At 36.6% G+C, this 27,727-nt stretch overlaps 1 protein-coding gene across 2 annotated transcripts; it reads right to left on the reverse strand.

Moving 5' to 3' along the window:
- Positions 1-1,034: 1,034 nt before the first annotated feature.
- Positions 1,035-25,369, reverse strand: LOC121736431 (zinc finger protein 497-like). Of its 2 annotated transcripts, none has more exons than XM_042127623.1 (12): positions 24,799-25,369; positions 23,398-23,516; positions 23,196-23,250; positions 22,513-22,706; positions 20,847-21,052; positions 20,192-20,308; positions 18,384-18,590; positions 17,875-17,973; positions 15,166-15,382; positions 14,785-14,925; positions 14,015-14,214; positions 1,035-1,097 (listed from the first exon to the last, which is right to left on the reverse strand). In XM_042127623.1, exons 1-12 carry the CDS (start codon positions 25,025-25,027, stop codon positions 1,094-1,096), a joined length of 1,788 nt encoding a protein of 595 aa, XP_041983557.1. In that variant the 5' UTR covers positions 25,028-25,369; the 3' UTR covers positions 1,035-1,093. The 2 variants fall into 2 exon arrangements, with proteins under 2 accessions (XP_041983557.1, XP_041983556.1); XM_042127622.1 differs by having other exon boundaries at positions 1,064-1,097; positions 13,988-14,214.
- Between the last annotated feature and the right edge of the window lie 2,358 nt (positions 25,370-27,727).

Genomic DNA, 27,727 nt, shown 5'->3' on the forward strand with positions numbered 1-27,727 from the left:
ATATTTTAAGAATCGGCTCACGGCGTCCGCGTCGCCAAATAGTAAATAATAAATATTGTAATACTGTGACGGCGTCCCTCTTGCCTTGCCGCGGCGCACCAGAGCGCCGCGGTGCACTGTTTGGCAACCCCTAGTCTAGGGTGTTAAATGATTAAAATTTAAAAAACTTAATTATGTTAATGGTTTATTACAGGTAAGGCCTGCTTAGGTACAACAATTCAAATGTATGGCGTTAGAACATTTTTGCATTCCGATTTCTTTACTTGATTTTTTTTGTTTTTTATTTATTCCGAAAGGTCCATAGCGGCCAAGAAGTTGCTGAAGTATTTGTTCTCGGGGTCCATGTGCTTCCTGAGTTGATGGTAGACATCGGGGAGCTCTTTCTGGAGGCGGCCGTAGAAGACCTTACCGATTTTTTTTTGTGGGGGATTGCAGCGCTTGCAGGCGTCGATTACTACGCCGGGGTAGTGTTCTGTAAATTTAATAGGGATATGACTTGATTATTACTAATCAAGAGGCTTCCAACGCCCCCTTATTTTTGCCTAATTATGATAATTACTAGTAAAGAAGTGATGAAGGAACAGATGAACATCCATAGCCATAGCCCAAAAGTCATAACATACTTAGCAGGCTATACACTATACAGCGCACAGTCCTAATCGCACAGACAACAGAGCTTCTGAGATCATTAATGCAACGATATAATATATTCTGTGGCAACGTCTAAACTCTAAAATAACATCACCTAATCAATGGCCTGACCGAGCACGTGTTATCTCGCTCGGTCTGATGATTTTCCTTTGAGGCCTTTGCGGCCCAAGGATACCCTACATAACATAACACGCTTTTTTTCTAAACATCATCGTCACTTCTAAAATCATAACCCTCCTTTTTGCTACGCCATAGTCGGAGATATACTCACGTTTGTAGCTCAGCATCAGTTCATTGCAGGGTCCCTGGTTCATGAAGCACTTGGCGACAGCGGTGAGCTCGTCGTGGCTGAGCTTGGTGAAGTCGAAGTTATCGTCTTTCGTCACCAGGTAGTCTTCAGCGGCGGCCACCGCCAGCACCAGAGCGCACACGATAAGGAACTTCATCTGGAAAATTATTAACCAAGTATATGGCCCGGACGTGGACTTTGTCACACTCTCCTCCTAAGTCCTAATATAAACCTTCCCTGGACTGCCATTTCAACACTGAAATTAGCCAAATCGGTTGAGCCGTGCTCGAGTATTAGCTAACAAAATTCATTTTTCACCGACTTAAAAAAAGGAGGTTATTGTTTATCTTCATTTTCCTGCGTTTAGATCACGGAGCTAATACTAAGGTTTAGATTATATGACCAGGGTTTTAGAGACAAAGTAGGTATTAGTTGCGGTGCAGTCCCTGAAATTGGAGGGGCGCACGGATAGTAGTAGGCACAATATCTACAGGAACTCAATTAACCGGGTTAAAAATCGATAATGTATGAAGAAAAGCTCGTTTGAATAATACTATCCCATCAAAAACATCCTGTAAAAAAACCAAGTCTCGCAACTTAGTTTTTATACCGTAAAAATTTATGAGATCCATGCAATACCAAGTCGGTTAATTTATTCAGTCCCTACCTAGGGGACCTTCGGTCTCAAATTATTACGTAAGTTATTATCATATCAATATTAAAAATCTTTTACGTTTTAAATAAATAGATCGACTTGGAATCTCCATGCGATTGATGTAGGCCATGATTAGATTGTTTAGTATAGTGTTATACTACACAATCTAATCATGCATCAACGTCAGGTTTCCATAGGAGGTTTACAAGAATATTCGTATTTTACGCACTTTTTGAATTCCACGCGAGCGAAACCGCGGGCAAAAGATAGTGCTTCAGATAGATATATATATATATATATATATATATATATATATATATATATATATATATATATATATATATATATATATATATATATATATATATATATATATATACGCTTCCGATAACTTCGTGGGGTTATTATAGGGCATGAGATATATCCATTGGTGCAAGAAATTTTCATGTAATCGCCTTTAAAATAGCCAAAATTTTCAACACGCAATGTATAATGCGTGCAGTTAATGCGAGATAATATCGCCCGCCGCCGATGAATGAAACCCCGGGCCGAGCCCCCCCCCCCCCCCCTCCCCCGCGCCGCCCGCGCCGAATACCGCGCGCGCGGCTCTGCGCTAGTCATGAGTTAAGACAAAACAGCTGATCGTGGTGTGCCCTATACCCTAGCCCATAGGTAGTGAATAAACCACCAATATTGTTATGATTATTAAATTACAATAGTTTTCACGATTTAACAAAATGTTACAATTTATTAATTACCGTTTCTCAGGTTTTTACTCAAAAATACTCAGTTTTTACTTCCGGCCAAAAAGAAAAGAAATCATAATTCACATCCAATCATCATCCGATTTACACATCTGTAAAAATACATACACAGTTACCTACTGCACCTATCAATACCTATCAATGGAAAACATACGTGATAACATGTTCACTGACCAGTTGATCAGCTGTCTGCTTTTATGAAATGCAGTTCGAACTGTGCTCCATGATCCATCTAACTCGATGTAGATTACAGAGTTATTCAACACATATCAAAAGTAATTACAGGAGACATTCCAATTCTTTAAACACTTTTTATTGCACTGTTTAAACCACACTATCGTCTATCGACGACGATGTTCACCTGTTCCTTAAAGCATCGCACATTCATCGGACGTATCTTGTCACGGCCCGTTATTAATTACAAACATAAAAAAAATAGTTAACAATACACAAAACAAGCAATATGACAACATCTAAACGTAAAATTACAAAACTTAAACAAAAACGTCACAGTACCTACACCAGCACGGCGCGTGTTAGACAGCCGACTGAACAAAATTGAAGAAAAAACTTTGTAAAATAATAGGGATGTATCCCTGTGCAATGTGAATATTTTGAGTAATCGATAATTTTTTTATCGATAAATCGTATTAATTGTTTTACATACGAGTACGTATTGATTACTGTCAAACTAAAAATAAACAAATACCTACTCAATATTAAGAAAAGCGACAATAATTAAAAGTTATTTAATTAATTAGGTAAGTATTATTAAAGTATTTTCATTGGTACGTAGACGCTTATACGCGCATACGTAGACGCGCATAACGCGTACCACGGTATAACAATCACTTTATCACGGTAATGTAGGTATCGAATTTAAAAAATGAGATGAGATCTACTAAATAATAGTTATAATTTTTATTATTTAATGGTAATTTAAATATCGACTAAATAGTATTGAATTTATAGGGTACAACACTTAGATTGTCCTTGAAATGGATTAGCGACACGTGCGTCGTGCACCTGCAGAGCGGCTCGCTTTGTCGGCGCCGCGATCAAAGCAAGCCGCCGTTCGGTGTCTTTTGACTACTTCCGAAAGTCGATACACGACGAACATTATTTCAAAAATTAAAATAGATTTTTTAATTTAGTAGCCATTTGAGCATTGAGGTAATAGGTTGTTAGAGTTGTTAGGAGATATGTTTGATTTTTTAACAATTACTTCACGTATCAAAACGTGGTAGTATTGTGTAAAGTGTTAATAATTGATTATTATTTCAGTTGTAATAAAATACTTTGTGGTGTGGTACATTTCGTTAACAAGTAGTGTTTTTGACGTTCTTGGTGGTGACTGGTCTTATTGCTTGGTGTTAAGGACTATTTTCAAAATGCATAAAGAAGTAAGAACACTTGAACTCAACATTTTTCACGTAAGTTAATTGCCAGTTTTATGTATGAGGTTTTTTCGTGTATCATCTGTAATTTCGATTGATAAGTGACGATTGCGGATAAACAGTTCATCCGCATAGGTTTCGTTACTTACGATGAACTTTTTAACTAGTCTAATAATCTTAGAAGTTTGCCATACTGTCGTAAGTTGTTACACATGCACAGACAGTTACTTACAGTTTTCTACATGAGCTACCATTAAACTCTTAACACTGCAAGTAGCTTAGATGAGAGGTCAGAGGTCAGATTTCTAAGTTCCACGTGATGGTGACCTTCATGGGTTTGAAATTGAAAAGACACCACATACATTAGGGTTTCTGTGTGTTCTGTCGTAACTCGTAGTGTATCGTCATTCGTCGCATACGACCTTTCGACTTAGCGTGCGTAGGCCGGAGCTAACAGCTGATTAACGCGGTCAACGTTCTCGGGTTTGTACTCGTACTCGGAACACGAGAACGTTGACCGCGCGCTTGCAAATGCTTATTGGGGTAAAAATAATAAAATATTTTAAAATATTTTTCTTTGCGGTTTATTATCATGTTTAAAGGGTTTTAATTATAAAAAAATAAAGAATAAAAAATAATAAAAAATAAATCAAAAAAAAAATACATATTCGTAATCAGAAAATGTAGTATAATCATACCCCAAAGTTATCGGAAGTGGTCTTATTACACCCTGTGTATATATATATATATATATATATATATATATATATATATATATATATATATATATATATATATATACCTATCTAGAACTATTACTCCTTCGAATATACACGGTACGGAGATATCGATGGTACCGGTACAGTGACTCAATTAGGCTATGTTATTCGAATATTCGAATACTCGTTTTATTCGAATATTCGACGATTTTATTATTCGAATATTCGCCAAATTATTTTTCGAATAATTCGAATAGTAAAAATATTTACTATTTTTGTTTTTAAAATGCTATCAAGCATAAAATTAACATGAAATAAGAAGATTATTAAGTTTATTTCAGAAAAATAATATTATTTATGAATATCCTACATCTTTAATGATAATATAAATCTGTTTTTAATCTAACTAATGAGTATACGACCATTCATCGTCACCGTTGACCATGTTTTAGAAATGTCTAATAAATTCATTCGCATGTTTTTAGGCAAAATAATGATTTTGCCTAAAGACATGAAAATGAAGATATTATAAACTCCTTTCAGTCATGGATTTCAGTATCGTCTGTAATGGTCGCTCACGATCTGTATCCATTGACTTCTTTCAAGCATAATCACACGAGAAAAGCTGTAACCTTAAAATATACATTTTTAAAGTGTTTAAGGATAAAAATTAACTATGTCATCTATATTATATTAATACGTGAGCCAAAAACTTTGTATCTCTTTTGACGAAAAATGGGGAAACGTAGGTGAATGAAATTTTGCACAGTTATAATTTTTTATGGTGAAGGAGTGCATCGAGCTACTATTATTTTGAAAATGTGCTTTTATCATACATTTTTTAAGAAATAAAACATTACACACACTACAACATACACACACACACACACACACACACACACACACACACACAAATGAGAAATGACAGATTTTTGAGTGGCAAGCCTATACATTACGAATTATACTCTTTTATTTATGGTTGAAGTCTGTTGACAACAAGATGAAAAATTGAAAATGGATTTTTTTTATTGAATCTCAGATACAATTAGACAAAGCTTACACGGCCAGTCTGAGATCAGCTGAGTCCCAGAGAGAGAAGTTAAAAAAAATATGATACAGTCAATATTTTTTTTTAAATATAGGTAGTAGTCCTAATGTCGTTGAAACTAAGGTCGAATTTCGACCATTGGGCGATCGCTAGTTTACTAAGATTTATGTTGATAACAGTAAAAATTAGAATTGCTTACTTCGTAGTATTAACAAAATAGGTTGTACATGGTTGTACGAAGTTTTTTGTTACTCTTGTTCAGAGGTTTCAGCATTTTTAAAAAATTTTGAATTATTCGAATAATATTCGAATTATTCGAAAACTTTTGTAAAATATTCGAATTATTCGAATAGTAAATTTGTCGAATAATAACATTCCCTAGACTCAATAAATTGCAATTAATGTAACTTTGTAATCTTATACATGTAATATAATATGGGATTACAAGGTTATTCACGAAGTTAGAGAAAGAAGACGAAAACTGGACAGTCGTTATGAAATATTTATTAGGTTTTCCCTTAATTAAGATACTAAACACTAGCTAGATATCTCTCTACCGACGATAAACCGAAGACATTGATGGTATGGGTACCATGATTCATAAACCGCAAATGTAACTTTGTAATCCTATACATTTATATGGGATTACAAAGTTATTTAGGAAGTTAGTGTATCTAAAAAACTAGACAGACATTTTGAAATATTTGAATTTTTCCTTGATCTAGTCACTAAACACTAATTATATTCTTAATTTGAAGGTTCTATGTCAGCTAGAAGTGCCTTAGACTTTTGGTGTTCGGTCAGTCAGTCAGTCAGTCAGTGACAAAATTAAGAAACTTTAACAAGTTACAGTTTTTAAACTAATGGTTAAAATTGAATGAAATTTTAAATATACCGTGTTTATACAATGCTTGCTTAGCAGCTGAAAATTCGGGCTCGTTGGTTTATCCACAATGAAGTTATAGGGGGTCAAAAAGAGCCTGAATTGGTTCGAGAAAAGGATGGTACGGCCGTGCCGCTTTTTTGCTCGACTTGGAGGGGGCACTGCCGTGCCCCCAGATGTGTTTCAGTGTTTGTTAAAATCAACACAAAAAATCAATTAAGTATTGATAACTGCGAATTCGTACTGAGGGCCGGATAATAGTTTCCACTGTATGTCGAAAGACTTTTATTTTAATCTAGAGTTAGATATTAAGGGTGTCATGACTATTACATATTGATTATTTTTGTTAACTAAATAATTGTTAAAATATTTTAGCACCTCCATCGTGGGTATCGCAGACACAATAGATTTTCAATTGTTATGAGCAGCCGGCTGCCGCTTGGGGATTGATGGGTTAAGTAGATGTTAGTAGTTAGTACAAATTATTAGGCCGGCGCCAGACATGTGTTCAAATACGCAAATACCTAAGTGTGGCACTGACATTTGCCTATTTGTGCAAAGTTTGAACACACATTTGTAGTTTGCCATCATGAGTCGGTTTTTCTGCACACATCAAAGTAAACAAACTTCAAAGTTTGTGCGGCCTGCCACACTTGTCGCACAAACTTTGGACTTTGGAGCAATTGGAGATTTGAACGTCAATAATGAAGTGGAGTAACGACTTAGTTATCGAATTTCTTGAGCTACTTAAGCAGAAGCCTCAAAAATTTAATTATATTATAAAAAATGTAATGCACTCAAATAAAATAGATTGATAGCGTCCACAAAATAGTCGTCCAATCTGTCAGCCATCTTTGCAATAACTGTGCCGTAAAACATTTGAAAACAAGTCTGGCAGGCATATTTATGATCCTGTTTGCGCACGTCAAAGTTTTCAAAAAGTTTGCTCAAACTTTGAAGCACATGTCTGGCGCCGGATCTTCTTAGATAAATAATTAATAATTTAATTACCTTGGAGGTTATCGGTTGGAAGTCTGTAGGAACTTGGAACACCTGATAGTTGTATGATGTCTGTTTGGCACTTCGTGTATTTATATCATGTGAGGACTGCAATTTATAATCCGATGAATTGTCAAAAAAATGGAGGATAATAAATAATAGAACATGATGTGTTCAACACTAAGGATAATCACTTACAATATCTAGTAAAACATAATTTAGATTCTTAATTTGCATAGATAAAGTCATTATAGGTCACGGCCTACAGGCGGGCGGCGGCAGCATCCATGGAGGCCCTACATTACGTACGGTAGGTACATGGGGCAACGGAAAAAAGTGACCAACTCTCGTGACCATAAGAAGCTGCGTTTAATCCTTCGAACGTGGATTCTTGGAAATCTATTGTTATTCTATAATTGTGTCTCGCTCATCGATGAGCTTATGGGGCTTGATGGGTCAATTGATGTGTTAATATCCGCTGTCCTTGTCTATCTTGTGACGTAACAATATTACGTTATTCGGAGCGTGCGAAGTGGGTGGAGGGGGTAAAGAAAGCGATTGCCACGCTTGCCGTGGCAAAAATATGCAACCAAAGGGGCTCAGCTAATAGTTAATCAAACTTGTCAATCTTGTTTTGAAATTTTTATAAATTGGGTTAATTATTTTTGTATCGTAAACTGCAAAAATAACAGCAGAAATAGGTAGTCAGTCAGCGTTGCCAGATTTTTTGTACCAAGTCGGGACTTTGGAACTTTTTGAGAAAAAAAGCGGGATTCTTCAGTCAAAAGCGGGGCAATGAAAAAAAAGGTATAAAATCAAAAGTTTTTTGATTTTTTTATCTTTTATTTGCTGTAGAATAATGTTTACGTGACAAAAGATAGCTAAAGTAGCCAAAGAAAATCTACCCTTCTACCTCCCGTACTTTTATCTTCATTACGCACCTTTCTCAGCACGCTGCACGTACGTTCGGGCTTTCCCCGAAAAGCGGGACTGAGCCTGTCCCGCGCGGGACATTTAATTTTAATGAAAAAATCGGGACGTCTGGCAACGCTGTAGTCAGTATACAAATTTAATGTTTTTCCTAAATCCACTAGGAAATTAGATCAGATATAAATGGATAGCTGCTGTAAAAATGAAAAAGTATGTGATTTGATGTAACCTAAAATTGCAATATCAGTCAAGTCAATTTTATTTGAGTTGCATTTTATAAAGATATTAATTGAGTACCTAACTATTATTTTAGTGTTGATGAATGATGGATCACCCTGGTCTCTCTCTCTGGACAAAACTTGCAGTGATAGTTTCATAGAATATTTCATTTAAATCCAAAGTACCTATCAGGTGGAAGAAACAGTGACTCACAAAATCTATACTAATATTATAAATGCGAAAGTATCTCTGTCTGTCTGTCTGTCTGTCTGTCTGTCTGTCTGTCTGTCTGTCTGTCTCGCTTTCACGCCAAAACTACTGAACCGATTGCAATGAAATTTTGTACACAGTTATTCTAGAGTCTGAGAAAGGACATAGGCTACATTTTGATGTGGGAAAATATCTTATTTCCATGAAAATATCGATGAAAATGAATTCGTATTACGCGTGGCCAGCGCTCATCCCGGGGGTCCTGGGTTCGAGTCCCGCAGGCGGAACAAAAAGTTTTCAATGTTCCTGGGTCTTGGATGTGTATTAAAATAATATTTCAAAAATCTTAAATATATTTTATGTATAATATTAAAAAAAATCCAGAAATATATCGACGCGATGCAATGAACATTTTAGTTCTAATACGATTCAACAGATGGCGCTTTTTTTTTACTTCGTTGTAACATAGAACTAATCATACTTATTAGTTATTATGTTTTTGTTTATAGTTTTTAATACGTTAGAATATTGTGTTTAATAATATTATCACTTGCTATAATAATAATCAATCTATCTTATCTTATAGAACTCCTACTGCATTTCTAAGGAGTTCGAGTATGTTGTGTTGGCCTATATATATTCCATCCAGAAAATATTTTTACATTTTAATTCTAATATATGAAAACAGATGGCGCTTTATTTTTTACTTCATTATTATAACAGAACTAATCATACCTACTTTATTATATATTATTGTTTTTATTCATAACTAGCTGTTGCCCGCGACTTCGTCCGCGTGGACTTTAGTTTATAGCGCGCGGTGTCAACAAAATTTGTGTCAAATTTAAAAACTTTTTAAAACCCTGGTAAGTGGTACCCCTCTTAGGGCCGCGCAGCGCGCTACACCGGAATGGCAGCGCTGAAAGTGCTCGCCTCGCCGCTGCCATTCCGGTGTAGCGCGGCCCTTAATTAATCAAAATACCCAAAAACAGCTGTGCAGTGTGCACATAATCTGTACTAATATTATGAATGCGAAAGTATCTCTGTCTGTCTGTCTGTCTGTCAGTCTCGCTTTCACGCCAAACGCCAAAACTACCGAACCGATTGTAATGAAATTTTGTATACTGATAGTCTAAAGCCTGAGAAAGGACATGGGCTACTTTTTTACTGGAAAAAAGGGTTGTAAGGGTCGTAAATTTGTTCAAAAAATTCATAATAGATGGCGCCGTGCGTCTTCTACATCGCGCTGACGCTTGCTCAAAAGTCTTTCTATAAGAGGTGGTATCATCTTACATTTAAGTCTCGATTTTTTTCGATTGTTATATCTATTCTACGGTATTAAATAACTCAGTACTTTATCTGTGCAGGCAGTGACGTAACCTTAAGACCAAATTTCACCAACGACTGTTAAAGTTAATGCTCGAATTAGTATCACGTTAGCTGTTTCGTTTTTCATATGAATGAAAGAGAAGACAGGATATTTTAACAAGCTGTTAACACTAACAGACGTTTGTGAAATTGGGGCTAAACCTATCAATGATAAATAGTTTATGGGTAAAGTTGTGTAATTGGGGGGCTAAATAAGCTTTAAAATTTGGCATAATATATAAAGTTTAACATACAAAAATGAAGTACTTATTGTTTGCACACTGCACAGCTGTATTGATTTAAGGGGTACCAGGGTTTTTTTATAAAAGCTTTTGACACCAATTTTGTTGACATCGCGCGCTATAAACTGAAGTCCACGCGGACGAAGTCGCGGGCAACAGCTAGTATGACAATAAACCAGATACTACATCTGGTTTAAACTGATCTTTTAAAAGCTGGAGATAGAGTTTTGAATGAAAAAAGTTTTTCAAGTAAGCAAGTTTTAGATGAAAGGGTAAAAAAGCTAAAATTATTATGCCCCCATTTTGAGCAAAATAAAACGAGAACTCTCAAGAGGAAACCGAAAGGACTTTAAATGATATTGCTCGAGTAAGAATTCAATTGAATGAAACTCATTGATTGAAAGTGTAACTCAGAAACATGAAGAATGTTTGCAGTGTAAATTTATAGACTCCGATTTTTTTCAAGAGTATTAATGTTGTAAAAAATAAATAAAAACAAGATTTTTAAAAACTTTACATTTATTTTTTTCAAGTATAAAGTATTGCTCGTATTTTTGTTACTGATTAAAGCAGCAAAATGTGTTTGCACTTGCCGCTCTGGTTATAAACGCAGCTGCATTTTACTCCAGCAACGACCCGATCATTATTATCTATCTGTAAGAATGAATATATAATAGCTTTTCTACATCCCTTACATATCCTGCTAATACCGATTTATTTCCTTTTAGCAAAGATTGGGCCTTGAAAAGTTGAAACTTGTTGAGCGTTTTACACTCTCATAACCAGTTTTTTATGATTATATTCATTTTCCAGAAGTAGTTTTTAACTAAATATATCTAACCCAAATAACATTAATTACTGTTATATATATATTTTATTTGCTTTATTATTTTCAAAATATTATGGTCCAATTAGTATACTTAGTAAGTTCACCTCGGAATTCGAGATACCCAGCTGTGAGTCTGTAAGTATTTGTATATTGGCACCCTAAATGTTGTCTCAAAACCTATGTAGGCTGTGCGCAACTTTTAAATTTCAAGGTCAAAAGGTCACGAGAATCGGTTTTTTGCACTTATTTTGTAAATATTTCATTTCCTATGGGTTTTTGCTATTTGTACTGATTACCATAATGTAGAATACAAAATTCTCTACAACTTTTGTTAAAAAAAAATTCATACGGTGAACCGTTCCCGATAAAGAGGGCGGAGAGCGCGCGGTCACAGTATCACTTCAGGGTTAACCGGTGCCTCCGGTCGGAAACGCGACATATTCAATGTGTAGCGACACCGGTGTCCGATCCTAATGTCGTAATGTTTGGCATAAATGGCTCTCAATTTTTTTCTCTCTCTCACGGTTGTAAAATGGCAGCCATTTTAGTTTTTCTCAGGCTTTCACACTAATCTGACCATTACTTCTCCTGTAAAATATCTTATAAATATAAAAAAGACCTTATTTAATAGCTAAACTTATGGACTACGCTTACACAGGCAATACGTTATGAATTTCGAAAATTAAACATAGAAAAACTTCAAGCAACTTTACTGGCGAACAATTTTTTTCAGAAATAAGTTTCGATCAATTTCATTGTGAAGAAACCAATCATGTTGTGGATTTAGCTAATAGTGTGATGTATAAATACATATCTACAAGATTGGTATTTCTTACAAAATCCTCGATTCAGAAACCTGCATTTCGGAGAATTTATACTAAGTTAATTCATTTTAAAAATGTTTAAATATTGATTTATAAAAGTCTTTTCTTCTAAATAAATATTATGTACTTACTGTTTTTTTTCTTTTGACCAGCACTTCTCGTACTTCCCATCACTAGGTATTTTTTTGATTTGCCCAATCGTAATGCATTTCTTCCCCTTCCCCCGCGTCGCTTACCTCAGTGCATTGACACAATTATTTGTTATGAGAAATCAAAACATTAGGCGTCTATTGGGTTATGTGGTGGCTGTTTTCGAATAAGTGGCGCGAGAAACAAAAAGCCAAACATATTTTTGTGTTTTTGGATATATTAATCGTTATTATTTTTATTATCACTTATGTAAATCACATTAACAACCATCATTTTATGCATTTAAGCAAATAATCACAAACATTTTTTTACTGTCAAATAGCCTATTCGTTAAAACATTTAATAATTCTAAATTTTGTTTTTATAAAGATACATAGGTATTAAATTTTTTTTGCATACTGAATAATTTAGTAGTATACAGTTATTTTGTTTTTGTAAAGTGCTTCAATTTTTTTTACACTTCGCCTATACAAGAATCTCGCTAATAATAAATATTATGTTTTTACACTGTTTTGTCCTTGTCTTATAAAACATTGTATAGCTTACTAGCGACCCGCTCCGGCGTCGCACGGGTATAAAATATATAGGCACTGAAAAAATGATTAAATTCGATAGCCTATGATCCTTTACGTGGTAAAGGTAAAGGGAACAAAGGGACATGAGGGAAAAAAAGCAACTTTGAATTATAATATGTATAGATTCGGTGTTTATTTTGTTATTATTATGTTGGGGCGATAATTTCGATTAATTTACAGAAGTTTATAACAACCCTTGATACCAAGAACCATAAAATCATAGTTATGCTTCAAACAGATAAAAGTTGAATTAATTATACTTACAAATGAATTACAATATTATTCGTTAGACTCGGATTTTACATTTTATTATGTGGTTATTGGCCAACACGAGACAAGGCGCGCGCTTATTGGCTATTAGCTATCTCCACACTGTGCACTTTCATCTTCAATTTTCGTCATCAACTTTCATATTGGCACATTCAATAATTGAATGCGTCAAGGAACGCAACGCCAATATTGTCATTTTTGAAGTTTTGAATACGGTCAGAGGTCATGCGTCGCGGTCATGCCTCACGTTCGCTGTTGACTGCGCTATAACGCATGCCCTTGACGAACAGAAAAAGGCACAGTGTGGACAAAGCTATTGAGCAATTGACAAATTGGAATCGAATTACACATAGAGGACCCAATTCTCATAACCTCAAATGACGCTTCCATTTCCAGTCTGTCTCACTCGCACAACAGCATGCACGAAAGCGTTCTAATTTTAAGAATCGGATCCCAAGGTAATGTTGTCTTAAGTATAACATTGGAGGTATTTCATGGTATTTCTACTATCTAAGTACTATCTATATTCTATATACAAATAAATATTTACCGCTAATTACATAATATTGGCAAGATTTATCACACGAACACAGCTACAAGTATTATCAACTATAGTCTATACTCTATACTATGAGCCACGAAACGAAATAAATTCAAGATTCTTATTTTTATTATACCAAACAAGCAGTTGAAATTGGCTTATTACTTTTACTATTTTCATGTATCACATACGGTTGCACTAAGAGACAATTAAGATGGTTGCAAATTTATCAGCACGCACGCGTCGAAACTCGAAAGATTTTAGAATTCATTGAATGAAATGGTGTGAAACCTCGCACATTCGTCCGCACAATACTAGCCGCATTTTGTATACTATGCGGTACGATTTTTTAAGTCGAAACAAATCGTACATTTAAAGTCGAAATTTCCTTAAAGTTTCGTGGCTCGTTACATCTACCGGTTACCGTGGTATGTCTATGAAGGTCTCGAACTTCGGCACCTCGATGATCTCCCGCTTGATCCCCCCTACGTCTGGGAAAACGAGGGTGTCGGGAGGGTCGGTGGTGCGCAGCGAGGGGGGCTGCCCGAAGCTGGGGGGGTCGGGGGTGCGCGGCGAGGGGGGCCGCCGGAAGGCGGGGGGGTCGTCCGCGTTGTCCACCATCAGCAGTTTCCGTTTGCTCTCCGCTTTTACCTAAAAAAAATGGAACAGGTTTTTAATGGCGCGTACTATCTAGCAATCGCCACCTATAATAAAAACCAGTAAAACAATTGCAGATATTCTGTCATAAAACTCACGATCAAAAAAGTTTGTACCTCTGCTGGTACCAACTTCAAAATTATTAAAATTTTGTACAGAAATACTTTAGGTTTAGGAAAATTATTGCCTTTTCCGTGGAAGATAGTTTCAATTCTTTTGTTTAAAAATAATTATAACAATAGTATATGCATTATGTATTCATCAAAAACAGAACATATTAGACTTTCATTTTAAACTAGATAACGCCCGCAACTCCATTGCGTCAAAACTCGTTTATCGCGCGGGGACCGTACATTTTTCCAGGATAGAAAGTATCCTATGTCCTTTACCAGGACTCAAAGTATCTCCATATCAAATTTCAGCAAAATCGGTTGAGCTGTTTGGGCGTGAAGGGGTGACAGACAAAGACACTTTCGCATTTATAATATTAGTACGGATGGATAGTGTGGATCTCGCCAAACTGTTTTACGGCGATATTAGTTCTGTTCCGACAGCTGTAGTTACCTGCGCTCGCGTCATGTTGAGATGTTTGATCTTGTAGTGCACCTTGACGTAGGACTGAGTTTTGAAGGTCTGACCGCACTCCTGGCACGGGTACGTGGTGCCGCTGTGACCACGTATGTGACGGGTGAGGACTTGTTGGTTCTGTGGAACAATTTTAGTTATAATTCGTCGACTCAGATATTAGGGAATATTATGCATAGATTAAATTTACTGAATGCGAAATTATTTGTATTCTCTTAAACAATGCGTACGTATGTGCGTGCACGCCACAATCTTACTTCCTACTAATTCGCAATTTTTTTTTTTGTCATAGCGTGCCTACACACGTGTACGTAACGGCGTACGTGAATGCGCACTTGTATGTGTGTGTGTTGTACTCACCGCGAAGGCCTTGCCGCACACTGGACAGTGTTTATCGCGCGGCTCCTCCAGACGCAGATGGTGTATTCTCTGGTGGTGTCTCAGGCGGGCGGGGTTGCGGAACACGCGGCCGCAGTCGCACGCGTGCCCGCCGAGCCGGCGGAGGTGCGACCACATTATGTGCGACCGCACCTCGCCCTTCGTGAGGTAGCGGCGGGAGCAGTGGTCGCACTCGAATCTGCAAAAAAATTTAAGATTATGCTTTAGGAGGGTATTACATTATCATTTATATTGGATCATTCCTATGATCATATATAGGATATATAGCAGATATGATCATTTGATCATATCTGCGTATTACATTATCATATTTCATTGATCCTATTTTACGTCATATGTGGTTTCAATAGCCAATGGAGAATGCTAACGCTGACAGGTATTGACGTCAGGGTTACTAGATCTCAGAGAATTCGATTTGTCAAAAGACATCGTCATTTTTAATATGGCTTGTTTTTTAATATTTCAGCAAGATTATCCATGTATATAATTAGAAAAATAATTACATTACATTATTTAAAACATATTAACGAACAAGAAATTAAAAACTCTTTTTTATAATAACTAACTGGCACCACCTATTTCTATCACCGTATTGGATCCAATCTCTCAGCAAATGTCAAAAATCTTTGATCAATGAAGAAATGAATCATATGTCTATCTTATATCTTTAAACGAGCAATTCTTGTTTATATACAGGGTGTAAGAAAAATAAGTGATAATACTTTAGGGTGTGTACGTGTTCCTTGTAGAGAGTTCACTGCGAAAGTAGCAGCGCTGAAAGACCAAAAAAAAATTTCACTTTTGTATGGCGAAACTCATGACGCTCGGGCATTTGCCCATACAAAAGTGAAAAAAAAAATTCGTCTTTCAGAGCTGCTACTTTCACAGTGAAGTCTGTACAAGAAACACTCACATACCCTAAAGTATTATCACTTACTTTTGGTAACACACTGTATATGTCGCAGCCGACATTTTGGTTTAAATTGCCGTTCAATCAAACAGCTAGCCCTTTGACTGAACAACGCCATTCAATCACACGTCTAGCTTTTATATTGAATATTTTAGTCGCTCAAAACGTTCAACACTACAGCTGATTCAAAAGCCGCCGTCTAATTGAAGTAGTTCAGCGCGCACCGCTGCGGCGCTAGGTGCGTTTTATTTACAATATGGCATCAACTAGCAGGTGTTTGTTAATGTTTGTGGTTGTTTTTCAAACAAAAAATATATATTTATAATTGGAATCTCGGAATCGGCTCCAACGATTTTCATGAAATTTAGTATATAGGGTTAGGTTTCGGGGGCGATAAATCGATCTGGCTAGGAATCATTTTCAGAAAATGTCTTATTCGTGTTTTATCGATAATCGATAAACTGAAAAATATGACCCTTCCTGACATCTATTGGCGAATAATAATACTATTTTGTTAGCAACTAATTATTTTAACGACCAGCAGATGGCGTTATTAAGTAACACGAATTCAATGAGTGTTTCCTATACCGAGCAAAGCTCGGTCATCCAGGCACTATTACATTATCCAATATCATTGACTCAATGATCTCGGATTAAAATATACAGGGTGTACCAAAAATAAGTGATAATACTTTAGGGTGTGTACGTGTTCCTTGTAGCGAGTTCACTGTGAAAGTAGCAGCGCTGAAAGACCAAAAAATTTTTTCACTTTTGTATGGGGAAACTCGTGACGCTCGGGCCCTTGCCCATACAAAAGTAAAAAAAATTTTTTGTCTTTCAGAGCTGCCACTTTCACAGTGAACTCTCTACAAAGAACACGTACACACCCTAAAGTATTATCACTTATTTTTGTTACACACTGTATATGATAATCTAATATCCCCCATAACGTTTACTTTCCTTTCATCTCAGGCGCGGGAGTGTGTTCGAGGTACATCGAACAGATCAGCATTTTTGCATTATAATAATCGCTTTCGCATTTCGCGAGAGCAGTGGTCGCGTAGTTGCCGAGTTGTCAACCAATCGGTCCGCCGTCCGAGTCGCTGCCTTGACAACTCGTATAACCATTACCATTAATCTATACTAATATTATAAATGCGAAAGTATCTCTGTCTGTCTGTCTCGCTTTCACGCCAAAACTACCGAACCGATTGTAATGAAATTGTGTATACATATAGTCTAAAGCCTGAGAAAGGACATAGGCTACTTTTTTTACTGGAAAAAAGGGTTGTAAGGGGTGAAAATACGAAAATTTGTTCAAATTAAGTTAGTTCCAAAAATTCATACTAGATGGCGCCTTGCGTCTCTTACATCACGCTAACGCTTGCCCAACATCTTTCTATAAGAGGTGGTATCATCATACAATTGGGTTTCGATTTTTTTTTTGTTATTTCGTTACGTTATTTAATAAGTCAGTACTTTATATTATATACAGTGACGTAACCTTAAACCATCTTAAACCTATCAATGATAAATAGTTTATGGGTAAAGTTGTGTAATTGGGGGGCTAAATAAGCTTTAAAATTTGGCATAAAATATAAAGTTTAATTTTAAATAATGAAATATGTGCACACTGCACAGCTGTTTTGATTTAAGGGGTACCAGGGTTTTTTTTTTTATTAAAGCTTTTGACACCAATTTTGTTGTGTTTGTGTCACTCTACTGAAAAATTCTAATGACTCGTACTTTACCCTACGCACCTTTTAGTCCTGTCAGCGTGCATGCGCCGCAAGTGGCGATGCAGCATGGGGATGGTGGCGCACGCGCGACCACAGTGCACGCATATTGTATCCGCGTCCCTGAAATTATTTTTCAAATTGCTTATAAATACTTCGCCAACAGTGTTACAAACATAAAGTTAATATACCTAGCGGAATAGAGAAACAAAGGCCTGAGCAATAGAGATGTCACTATCAGTAACACTGCGAGGTAAAAAGAGACGTGTGATGTAATACATGCGAAAGCGATTATTAAAAAAAAAAAAAGGTATATTAACTTTATGGTTACAAATGCCAATAGTGTGTCAGATCGTAGCTACCGCCGTATATCTGCTATCATAATATCAATTATATGGGGCCTCTGACCCACGAGAGTCTTATTCATTTGTCCTTTTTATTGTCTGGTTGTGTTTTGTCCCTTGACTGTTTAATAAATATATTTTATTTTTCATTATTTTTTAATGTTATTCTGTTGCAACCATGTCACTCACCCGACCAGCTCGGGGTGCAACTTGATGCAGTGCATGCGCAGCAGCTCGGGGTTGTCGGCGGTGACGTCACAGTGCGGGCACGGGACGGGCTCGCGCACGTGCGTCAACATGTGCCGCTTGAGGTTCGACCGCTGCCGGAACACGCGCCCGCACTGCGTGCACGGCAGGCTCTGTGACGCGCACATCTGAACTTCCTCGTTGTGAGATCTGGATACAAATCATAAATTTTGAAACAAGACCGATTATTAGGGTTCCGTACCCAAAGGGTAAAAACGGGACCCTATAATTACTGAGACTTCGATGTTTGTTTGTCTGTCGGTCTGTCTCCAGGCTGTATCACAAAAACCGCTATCGCTTGACTTCTGAAATTTTCACAGATTGTGTATTTCTGTTTCCGCTATAATAACAAATACTAAAATCAATATAAAATTAATATTTAAGGGGGGCTCCCATACAACAAACGTTATTTTTTGGCCTTTTTTGCTTCCTATCAATAATGACAACAGGTAGATACTTGAAAATTTCACAAAATTCTTAGTTATATAATGTATACTCATTAATTAATATTAATAATTAAATAAAATAAAAAAATTAAGGGGGCTTCCTTACAAAAAACACAATTTTTGGCCTATTTTTGCTCTATTTGTGCACGAGTCCTAGTCACACTTGGCCGATTTTTTCCTTACTTTCATAAGTATGTAAAGACCTTATTAATATGCGAAAGTATGTCGGTCTATCTGTCTGTCAAGTAAATATATAACAATATAATAACAGAACATCCGCCAGGCTTTCTACACCTATAAAATACTAGATGACACCCGCAACTCCGTTGTGCAGATCGTTTATCTTGCCGGGCCTGGTCATTTTCCGGAACAAAAACTATCATATCCTTTCCCGTCTTTCAAAGTATCATCACACCATTTTTTTTTAATGCGCAGGGGAAACCCATCATGGGTGTCCCGGGTTGGGTATGTGCCTCAGTTAGCTGAAGCACCCCGGGGGTATGTGGGACTCTTACCCACTAAAACCACCTGCGGTTTGCCTTCAGCCGTATACGGAGGGATATCCTGGATCTGTCTAACACAGGACTCCCTCCACGACCGGCCGGTCTACCTCAAAAGGGACCGGACTTCCACCAAAGTTAGGGAACGCTTAGGCAAACTAAAGCGTTCTCCTCGGCGCCGGGACTAGCTAAGCCGGGCAGGTTCCCATCCTGACCCGGAGCCCCGTGGGACGGAAATTATTGGAGGTTTGGATAGCGACGCCTCCGCACTCCCGTCCTACGCCGGCGGAGCGGAACGGAGGATGGATCATCCTCTCTGTTTTGCTCCGCGGTCTCTTTCTGCGAAAGGGCAGTTTCACAGAAAGAAACCGCCGCCTGCTAGGCCTCATCGCTCTCGAGCATGCAGCGTACTATGCTCGGGAGCGAGAGGTCTCCACCTATCACTGCCACGAGATCGTGGCGCTGCACGGCCCAACGATCACACACCTCAAGGGTATGCTGGGCCGTGTCCTCCGCAGCGCCACATTCATGGCAGGCTGGCGTTGGCTCTCTCCTGGCAACCCTACACAGGTACTCACCGAAGCACCCATGCCCGGTGAGAACCGGGAATAAGGCGGAAGGTGAGGGGTTTCTTACGCAGAGCCTCGGCGGTACGTTTTCCGTACCGGGTCTGCGCCAGATCCTCGACCCACCTTCGTAGCAACCACTCTTGCCCCAACTTTCGCACCCGCGAGAGCTCCTCCCAATTCGGTGACTCACTGCCACCGTCGACCATCTGGCAACACGTGTACGAGTAGAACCTCACCTGACATGACACCGGAACCATCCGCGCTCGTAGAACACGCGGCCGCACACGGGACACTTGTACTCCGTAGCGCGCGTGTGCATCTGAGCTATGTGACGACGCAGGTACTGAGGCCGTCTGCAACAGAAATTTGGTTAAACAATCATTCTCATCTAAAAACAAATTGATAAAAATCGGCCCATCCGTGTGCATGATGAGTATTGATGAGATGCCACAGATTGACACACATACAAATATTTGACACACAGACATCAGACTAATAACATCCCTCTTTTTTCCTCCGGGTTTAAAATTACCTTTACTTGAAAAATTTGCTATTTCATACAAAAGGGCTAAGCCATTTGGAAAAGGAATAAATAGTTTTTGTTGGACGTTTCGGAGAAGCAACCACAACACAACAACAATCTCAATCGATATTGATTCAAGAGTTTGATATACATATAATAATGCCTAAGTGTCTAAGCACACTAGGCCGAAGTTACGCGGCGTAAATTCAGCATGATTACGCCCGTAATGTCAGACGCATACAATATACGGACGGAACGCGACGGAATAGTGTGCCATCGGTAATTTAAAATACATTGCGAGCGTAATCATGCGGAATTTACGTCGCCTAACTTGGGCCTAGTGTGTTTAGACACTTAGTGTAACTCACTTGAACCCCTTGTCGCAGTGCGGACAGGGGAACGAGGTGCCCTGGTGGTCGCTCATGATGTGTGCGGCCGCGGTGTCCTTGTCCCGCAGTCGCAGGCCGCACACAACGCAGCGGTACCGTCGGTAATGGCGCAGCCGGTGACGGTACAACACGTCGCTGTTCCTCACCCACATGTGACAGAGCTCGCACTCGTGGGTGCCGTTCTCCTGCAAGTTAATATTAGCTTTTGCTAAAGGCTGTGTACAAACATGCTCAGCGAAATCGGAGACAGTGATCGAAGCATTGCAAAAATTGACAGCTCAGATTGTTGGGTAACTTTACTACTTGTAAGCAGAATTCTTTATTTATTATTATAGAAAAATTTCCGCGCAATTTTTTTAAATTTTTTCTATCATATTCTTCTTCTCCGGACAATAACAAACACATAAATAAAAGAAATGTCGTGATGTCGTGACCACGGGAAATATGGATTCATTTTTAAATTATTTGAATTTTTTATATTATTTAAATTATTATAATATAGACAGAAATGTTTTTAACATGTATACAAAATTTCATGAAAATCGTTGGAGCCAATTCCGAGATTCCAATTATATATATATATATATATATATATATATATATATATATATATATATATATATATATATAAGTTTACCTCTTAGGTGTTTCTTGTTATAGAGTAGGCAGTTCCAAAGAGAAAGTATGATTTATTTGATTTTGAAGTAAGTTGACAATTTTATTATAATGAAAAAAATGATTTAAGAGAAACGATCTGTGTTAAAAATATTTTAATATTTTATCGGAGGAATAACAATAAACGTAATTGTCGTTTTATAAGATTATTTTGATGTATGGAGGAAAACAAGTAAACAATTTTGTTTCTCTTATTTTACAGAGAAACAAAATTGTTTACTTGTTTTTTTTTTTTTTTTTTTTTTCTTTCTCCTTAAGGGGGGAGATGTAAGTTTACCTCTTAGGTGTTTCTTGTTATAGAGTAGGCTGGTATAAGTTCCAAAGAGAAAGTATGATTTATTTGATTTTGAAGTAAGTTGACAATTTTATTATAATGAAAAAAATGATTTAAGAGAAACGATCTGTGTTAAAAATATTTTAATATTTTATCGGAGGAATAACAATAAACGTAATTGTCGTTTTATAAGATTATTTTGATGTATGGAGGAAAACAAGTAAACAATTTTGTTTCTCTTATTTTACAGAGAAACAAAATTGTTTACTTGTTTTCCTCCATACATCAAAATAATCTTATATATATATTGCAGCCTGATTTTAATGATTGCTAACAAAATCTTTGTATGCTGACAAAATGATTTATTTGCTGTTATTTCTTGCAAACCAAATTTTTAAATGGCATTCGCAATTAATTACTCCTCATATATTAATCTGTAACACGGGCAGTGCCACGAGTGTTAAGAAACGAATTACGAAATTAAAACTGTCAAAAAGGCGACTAGTCTCTAGCCAATCCGCATTCAATCCGGCTAAACGTCGACACGCCGCATTACAAAACGGCGCCGTTTTTTAAAACGGCTAGCCGTAATGTAATACGGCTAAATATACAATGTGCCTGCGACATATATTCAAGAATTGCTCGTTTAAAGATATAAGATTTGATAATGGTCACTGTATATTTTCTAAACCTCACCTGGGTATGCAATTTCATGTGGACCTGGTAAGCATCTTCTATGACAAAGCCGACGGCACACCACTCACACAGGAACCTCATGTGTCTCCGAGTCTCCAACACCTCCTGATGCTCCGACTGCCGCTCCTCCTCGGTTATCGTCTCAATCTCTATCTGGCTTATTATTTCATCCTTGTATATCATTTCAGGCCCAGCTGTAATTAACTTTTTATTATTTTTTTTTTAAATCAGGTAAATAGGAAGGTAGGGAGAATTCCAGATTCCCTCCCCATACAAAGCGGGAAGCAGCACAAAGTTATATATATAAACATTAAAATAATAATGACTACTACGCTAGAGCAAAATTAATTTATTGTGTTAGATTGCAGCATTGTGGCCAATAATAATTGTGACAAAAACACTCAAAGGCACAAAAGTTCCTAGCGCTATCCACGAAATCACTGTAGTATGCGACTCCAGATGTACAGAGTAGGTTGTGTAGAATTGTAGTTTTTTCGTCCTGCCAGAGACTGCACTCCCAGAGAACATGAGCGGTTCAAACATGTTGTCTTTGGTCGAGCACTCGAACACGGTATTTTTTATTATTATCAACATTTTTGTAATAAAAAAAATGTGCTAAAGCAGCATACAATACTAAAGTAACAAATTAACAAACAAGTAGTGAACAAAAATATTAAAATTACCTCTAGATCTTCCTTTCATGCTCGGCTTTATATTCCCACCTTCACCTTTCTTTTTCTAAAATAAATGTTATGAATTGTTTTAAAATTAAAGTGTATTTACATTTGTGTTTTCTCAAAAAACAGCTCTTCTAAGAGAAGAAGCAGGTTTAAATCGTGAAGTATGTTAGAAATACATTCATAATGTGTAGCAAAAACTAATTACATTTAATTTTTTCTTGTAGCTGGCCAACGTAAAATCCTCGTCGGAGGATTCCTTACGTTTCCTAGGTTTTGATCTCTCTGGTCTCATAAAATTTTCTTCCTCTTCATATTCATCTGTACCTGAAAAATTATATATTTTAATGAAATATAAATATGGTGATGTACCTGATGATGTACCAAGGTCCAAGACCTGAGTAATGTTATGGAAAAACCTGAGAATTTATAGTCAACATAATTATTATATTGACGACCTCTGTGGCTCAATTGGTTGAGTGTGTGGCAGCTCAAGCTGGGGATCGCGGGTTTGAATCCCGCTGACGGAACAAAAAGTTTTCAATGTTCCCGGGTCTTGATGTGTATTAAATATGTGTATGGTATGATAAAAATTTTAAATATATCGCTGGCCCCGGACAATAAAGAAATTGTTTTGTTCAGGAGAGACAAAATAAGCTATTTTGTTTATAGTGCAGCATACAGTGGTCTAAAACAAATGTGTGATGTCTCATATGAAAGTTAATTTTTTTACCTATTTAACCATATCAAAATAATAGTAATAGTATAAAAAATTATTGAAATAATTGAAAAATGTATAATACAACTAATAAGCGACATTGTTTCAATTGTAACATTGTTTATTGACTTTTTATAAACACCAAACCGCTTGATATTTACGGCTGTAAGAACATAATACGACCTATTTTTTGCTTTAGATTTCGAGCGTACCAGCCGATTACTCCGTTCTTCTGGGGAATCTTACAGCGGAAGCTTAGTTGTATCATAGCTTCACCGGTTTTTTTAGTTATGTTTCATAGAGTAATGCAAGAATACAGTTTTAGCCGTAAGAGAATTTTCGATTCAATAAAGCTTTTGTCATTTATTATACCCAAAATATTATTTTAAAAATATGAAAGACTAATACTCAGAGAAGCCAAAAATCAAATAACATTAAAAAGGTCGTAACCGGCGTTTACCACTTTGTTGCCCGGGGCCAGCGATATGTATAATATAAAAGTATTAAATATATTTCCGTTGTCCGGTACCTGTAACACAAGTCCTTTAGGTACATAGCACGTGGCCAGACTGACGTGGTGTGAAGCGTCTATAGAAATTATATTATATCCCTGACAATTATAGCTGCAAGTATTTCCATAACATTCTGTATCATGTATGTGGGGAATTTAAAGAGGTGAAAAACAAATCACTCAAAAACCATGTTCTTTGTTTTTTCTCATCCATTAAAGTTTAAGCATAACTAGCAAAAATTAAAATTAATTCTTCGATCGCAGATTCTTGGAAATCTATTGTCGCGATCACCGGTGTGTGATCCTTACGGGGCTTAATGGGTTAAATGCATGCAAACTGACAAAGTTAAATTAATTTTATGTAAACTATCTCAACCTACCGTTCTCATTGCAGGGTTCAATTTTAATCTGGGTGTGAGGAAAAAGGGGTTCATCATCGCTGGACTGCACTTCATTGTCACTGGCCGGTTCCGTTTTGATGTCAACAGGCTCAGGCTGTAGGCCGACAAAATTGTGAAAGCTCGGCCCCGAAGTCGTCAGATCTTGTGGTTCATTTTCATCTTCTTCTGGATCCCGCGGTTCTATTTTAACTTGTACTTCTGCCATCATGCTTAGTATTTACCTACTATTTGTTTACATAAAAGTAACCAAATACCTACATAGTTTTAACTGAGGCCGCAAGCTAAAGCCGAATAGCTAAGGAATTTACCTACTAACAATTTTCGCCATAGCTTGGGTCGCCTTTAGTTATTGATCGATTGTAAGTATGGCAGCGAATTAACTACGAAACCAGACAATTGGTGCAGACACAGTCCAAAGACTATCACATTTTCACAAATTTAAACTTAATTCAATAGGAAATTAATGGACTCACAATAATAATTTATGACTCTTCTAATTTTTCACGCTGACATTATTTAATTATAGAAACTTAAAAGTTCGAATTTTCGAAATACGAATCAATATAAAAATTTTTGAAAGTAGAAAAAAGCCCACAAAAAGCCAAAAAGCCGATGCTAGACGTCAAAATAGCACCATAGACTTTCTTTTTTTTTAATTCGTCCTGGTCGGGACAGGTCATAGAGTAAACTTCTTGGTCATATGCCGGCGCCAGACATGAGACATGTATTGTGATAAAGTGTTATAACCACAGATTACTAGTATATATTTGTAGAGTTATAACTTATAACTTTTAGGCAGTTTGGCAGCTGACTGTCAACTTCATAATTGAGTGTCATGTTCAATCAATGTTCAATAAAATACTCTGACTCTGACAGAAATTGTTAGTATTTTATTGAACATGACTAAGCCCCAATTTCACCAACGTCTGTTAGTGTTAACAGCTTGTTAAAATGTCATGTCTTCTCGTTCATTCATATGAAAATCGAAAGAGGTAACGTCATACTAATTCCGGCGTTAACTTTAACAGTCGTTGGTGAAATTGGGGCTTAGGGGGATATTAGATTAACATATACTTATATTGGATCCGAGATCATTGAGTCAATGATATTGGATAATGTAATATAGACATATGAATTATGATTCATTTCCTCCTTGATCATAGATTTTTGACATTTGCTGAGAGATTGGATCCAATACGGTCATAGAAATAGGTGTTGCCAGTTATTTAATATAAAAAAGAGTTTTTAATTTCTTGTTCGTTAATATGTTTCAAATAATGTAATGTAATTATTTTTCTAATTATATACTTGGATAATCTTGCTGAAATAACAAAAAACAAGCCATATTAAAAATGACGATGTCTTTTGAGTTTTGACACATCGAATTCTCTGAGATCTAGTAACCCTGACGTCAATACCTGTCAGCGTTAGCGCTCTCAATTGGCTATTGAAACCACATATGACGTAAAGCAGGATCAATGAAATATGATAATGTAATAAGCAGATATGATCAAATGATCATATATATTGGATCCTATATATGATCATAGATATGATCCAAACATGACACTCAATAATTATGAAGTTGACAGTCAGCTGCCAAACTGCGAAAAAATGAAACGAACACGGCATGTTATTATTATTTTTTAATTAGATCTGTCGCTGGTTTCGTAAATTAAAAGCTTCGAAAACGGAATTTAAGAAAACCTCTGTTATGGTATCGAGATTTAATGTACATATACTCTATAAAGCTTGTCACACACAGAGCAGGTAATGTAAAGATGTATATTATAGCACGATACATCTCAATACATCTTCATCTTTCTATAGAAATCGTCAGGAGACCACACACAGCAGCTATAATGTATATTTTTACATCTTCGTATCTTAAGATACCGAGCTATATGAAAATATACATTTATATTTTGATACATCTAAATACATCTCAACATATTTCTGTATATTACGATACATCTCTTCTCTTCATAGGGTGTTCAAAAATTTCTGTGATTATATTATTAGATATAGTGTATGATAGACAGATACACACAGTGTTGCCACTTGCCACCTTAGCACAGCACTTCACAGCAGGTACTGCAGGCAGTATAATAGCCGTGTTCGTTTCATTTTTTCGCAATTTGGCAGCTGACTGTCAACTTCATAATTGAGTGTCATGTTCAATGAAACGAACACGGCTATTCTGTTCCCCAGAGCCTATATTTTCAATCAAATATCTTCAATCCACATCGTTCTGTTTTTGGCACAATATATTGTAACAATGCGCGCATCAAAATTACAATCCGAATCATCTTCTGATGAACTATCTAGTGAATCTAATAGCAAGTAACTCGAAAGGCCATAGTATTACAACATTTAGAAATAAGAACAGCCTGTATAACACTTTAGCAGCTGAAATGTGCGTCAAGCGGGGCGTTTAGCCACAATAGACATAACTACTGTCTACTCTGTCTGTGACGAGCTTAAATCGTATTTTTTTCTCTGCTAACTATAATGACAGTGAAATTTCGTTTAAAAATAAGTTACTTATCAACATTTTTATAAAGATAAGTGGTTGAGGATTTTTTTTGAGGAGTTTAAAAAGTACAGTTTTAAGCCAAATTGAGCGTGAAAGATGTTTAAACGCTATTAATAAGTGTGTTTTAAGTATGTGTAATGTTTTATTTGTTAAAAAAATTTAATATAAAAGCATAATTTCAAAATAATATTAGCTCGATGCACTCCTTCACCATAAAAATAAACTAAGTATGTATAACTGGGCAAAATTTCAATCACCTACGTTTCCGCATTTTTTGTCAAAAGGGATCCAGTTTTTCGCTCGCGTTAAGAGGATACACCAGGGGCTAGAGAAATGAAAAAAAAGTACGTGTAATATCTATAGCTGTCTCCC

The sequence above is a fragment of the Aricia agestis genome, chromosome 19, assembly GCF_905147365.1.
Source record: "Aricia agestis chromosome 19, ilAriAges1.1, whole genome shotgun sequence".
In the NCBI taxonomy this organism is placed as follows: domain Eukaryota; kingdom Metazoa; phylum Arthropoda; class Insecta; order Lepidoptera; family Lycaenidae; genus Aricia; species Aricia agestis.